At 32.0% G+C, this 3,191-nt stretch overlaps 1 protein-coding gene across 2 annotated transcripts; it reads left to right on the forward strand.

The window, feature by feature from the left end:
- Positions 1 to 519: 519 nt before the first annotated feature.
- Positions 520 to 2,164, forward strand: LOC127132607 (probable WRKY transcription factor 35). 2 transcript variants are annotated; one of them, XM_051061563.1, is made up of 3 exons: positions 520 to 748; positions 833 to 970; positions 1,472 to 2,164. In XM_051061563.1, exons 1-3 carry the CDS (start codon positions 666 to 668, stop codon positions 1,992 to 1,994), a joined length of 744 nt encoding a protein of 247 aa, XP_050917520.1. In that variant the 5' UTR covers positions 520 to 665; the 3' UTR covers positions 1,995 to 2,164. The 2 variants fall into 2 exon arrangements, with proteins under 2 accessions (XP_050917520.1, XP_050917521.1); XM_051061564.1 differs by lacking the exons at positions 520 to 748; positions 833 to 970 and adding an exon at positions 980 to 1,371.
- Positions 2,165 to 3,191: the final 1,027 nt, after the last annotated feature.

The following is a 3,191-nucleotide window of genomic DNA, read 5'->3' on the forward strand; positions in this document are numbered from 1 at the left end:
ATCCGAAATCCAATTTTTTAATAAGTTTTTTAGTTTTTAAACGCAGATCCACTCAATTACTCGACTCAACCCACTTTTATAAAAAAAAAATAAAAAAATTTAATCGAATTTTATGGATTGATCCAATTCATATACACCTCTAACCTTGTATCTATTTATCTATGTATTCTTACAATTATAATTTATTTTTAGATTTAATCTTTATTTACAATCAATGTTAAGTTTTTTTTTACACAAACATCAAATCACATTCATTATATTAAAATATAGCCCATCAATCGCATACCATTATAAATATTTGAAAGTGTTTTAGGAACAATAATAAACTTATCCTTTTGTGTTTTGGTGAAGTTATTAGAAAACAATATCCTAAATTTATTAAGTACAAGCAAATAATTTAATGATATAGACTTGATCATGTTGTTATTATTATTATATTACAAGGTGGGGTTGCTGGGACTGATAGCATTGATACGTGCGTAGTTGTTCACTGCTTTATATTAAATGAATGAAAATAAAATACATAACCACTTGACAACTTTGCCATTATCTCTTCATTCTCCTTCTCCCTAGCTACTCTATTTATTTTCTCTATCTAATATTTAATATTTTCCTCTTAAATCTAAATAATAAATATCTCAGATCAAGCTTGGAGGAAGCAAGAGATGGACAATAATGCATCTCCTCAAGTTGAGTCAGGTGAAACATCTTTAGAGGTTAAACCAGATTCTCAAGCATCCAAGAAAAGGTGAGTTATGTTCTTTTTTTAGATTTTATGGTTTTTGGTAAAGTTAGTGGTTGCATGTTTTATCTATGGTTTTGCATGTGATAGGAAAATGATTCAGAAAAGGGTTGTGAGTGTGAGGATTGGAGAGAATGTTAGTAAGGTGAAGAATGAAGGACTTCCTTCAGATTTATGGTCATGGAGGAAATATGGACAAAAGCCAATCAAAGGTTCTCCATATCCAAGGCATGTACACTCTTAAAACTAGATTTCACTATGATCTTTTCTTTTATGAACTTTCTTTTATTTTTACAATGATCTCTTATTCTTTATTTCTATCACTATAATAAATAAATATTTTATTTTCAAATTTATTGAATAACTCATCTATTTTGCTTCAAATATAGACTAAACACATCATCGGTTATCATGGTTATCGGTTATCACAGTTTAATGTTTTTTAAGGTTCTGTATAGGTTGTTCGCAGGACAAAAACTACCGTATAACAGTGACAAATATTTTAAGATCCTATTTATCTGTGATTTAATTGTGATAAATTTTAGATTCTCTGTGGTAAGGCAGACCTTCAAAGACAATCTTGTTAGTTATTATGGTTGTCAGATGTGTCTCAATGTCGAGTTTCAAAGGTGTGTCAGTGTTGCGTTTGTGTCAATGCTTTTTAGGGTGTGTCTTTGTCAAATGTTTTTTCTTAGAACAGTTTGTTAAATGTTGCTACAAAATTTGCAGGGGATATTATAGATGCAGTACATCCAAAGGTTGTTCCGCCAAAAAACAAGTAGAGCGAAGTAGCACAGATTCTTCAATGCTTGTCATCACATATACTTCAACCCACAACCATCCAGATCCCACGGCCGTCTCTGCCACAAATTCAGCTCGAAAACCAAAAGATTCCGAATCTGAAACCGAAACAATCCAAGATATCCCGATTACCTCTAAGGAAGAAGACCAAGAACACGTAGAACAAGAAACGAATAATACTAAGAGCAGTGTGACAAATGAAGAAAATTTTCATTATTTACAATCTTCAATAGAAGATCCTTTCAAACTAAACATGGAAAAACACCATATAGATCTTGTTTTAGAGGAAAAACCAGTCTTCTATGCAGCAGAGTTAGAGAATTCGTCAGAATCAAAATCAGAAGAACTTGATTATTTCGATGAGCTTGAGGAGTTACCTATGTCTTCATCTGTTTTTCAGTTTACTAGGAGCATTTTTTCTGATGAAAGGATTCCTGTTGCCCCTTCTTGATTGATTCGTTTTTTTAATGTGTCTCTTGTCTAGAAGAATGTAACATGTTTATTATTGTTCATATATGGAGTACTAGCATGCTACTTCCACATTTCAATTTGGCACCTTTCTAAGGATGCTGATGTCATTATGAATATTTTTAACTTTAGATTATCTATTATTGTCACGTATCTAACACAATGCTCTCATCTTTACTGATTTAATTTATTTCTGTATTACCGTTTCAAACTCCAACATGGTATACAACTTCATACATGTCACATAGTTTTGGGTGTAAGAACCCGTTACACTTTCGTCATTTGAAAAACACGTTTTCTTAAATTGAGAAATACGAGTGTTGTATTAAACTATCATTGTCCTCGATTTACAAAAAAATGTGGGATACTGGAACAACTATGTCATTAGTATTTATCATACTTGCTAGTTAAGTTCCAGTTTCATGCTTTGTAATTAGTTGGTAATTTACAAATTAGTTATGGCTTTTACTATTTCTAGAATATAATTAGTTTTTGTGTTATGTTTTGCTTTAATTTTCAATGGTGGAGGTTAGTGTTATTTATTGCATATTTATGTGTTGTTATTGACCATTACAATTATCTTATACTTAGGAGTCCTTTATTAGGGGAATTCCTATACTTAGGAGTCCTTTATTAGGGGAATTCCTAAGACGAGTAGATTTTGAATCAGATTGTAAACAAATAGTCTTGTAATATGTATATATAGTGATCTAAAGAATGAATAGATATAGAATTCACATGATATTTTTGTGAAACTTAACATGGTATCATGGGCTAGGGAATATCCTAGAAAAATTAAATACATTTTTTTCTTCTTCCAGTTTAAGCACTATAAGAGATTATGGGTGATAGCAATGGTAATGGAGAGAAGAAAGTTGATGACAACAGTGGTAATAATGAGAAGAAGGTGGATTTGGTTTTTTTTTCGGCACCAATGACAATCTAGGCAACGTGATCACACCAATACAATTGCGTGGCCTGAACTATAATGAATGGGCAAGGGCAATTCGAACCTCGTTGCAAGCGAAGCGAAAATACGGTTTTGTAGAAGGGAAAGTCCCAAAACCAACAATACCTAAGAAATTAGAGGACTAGACTGCAGTGCAGTCGATGCTCATAGCGTGACTGCTGAACACTATCGAGCCATCATTGCGCTCTACTCTTTCTTATTATGATGATT

This window comes from Lathyrus oleraceus, chromosome 3, assembly GCF_024323335.1.
Source record: "Lathyrus oleraceus cultivar Zhongwan6 chromosome 3, CAAS_Psat_ZW6_1.0, whole genome shotgun sequence".
NCBI lineage: Eukaryota > Viridiplantae > Streptophyta > Magnoliopsida > Fabales > Fabaceae > Lathyrus > Lathyrus oleraceus.

Excerpts from the sequence above, each read along its gene's own strand:
- LOC127132607 (XM_051061563.1), top strand. The coding sequence starts at position 666 with ATGGACAATAATGCATCTCCTCAAGTTGAGTCAGGTGAAACATCTTTA. Across the intron at positions 749-832 it reads TCTCAAGCATCCAAGAAAAG|GAAAATGATTCAGAAAAGGG; the intron begins GTGAGTTATGTT and ends TGCATGTGATAG. Across the intron at positions 971-1,471 it reads AAAGGTTCTCCATATCCAAG|GGGATATTATAGATGCAGTA; the intron begins GCATGTACACTC and ends CAAAATTTGCAG.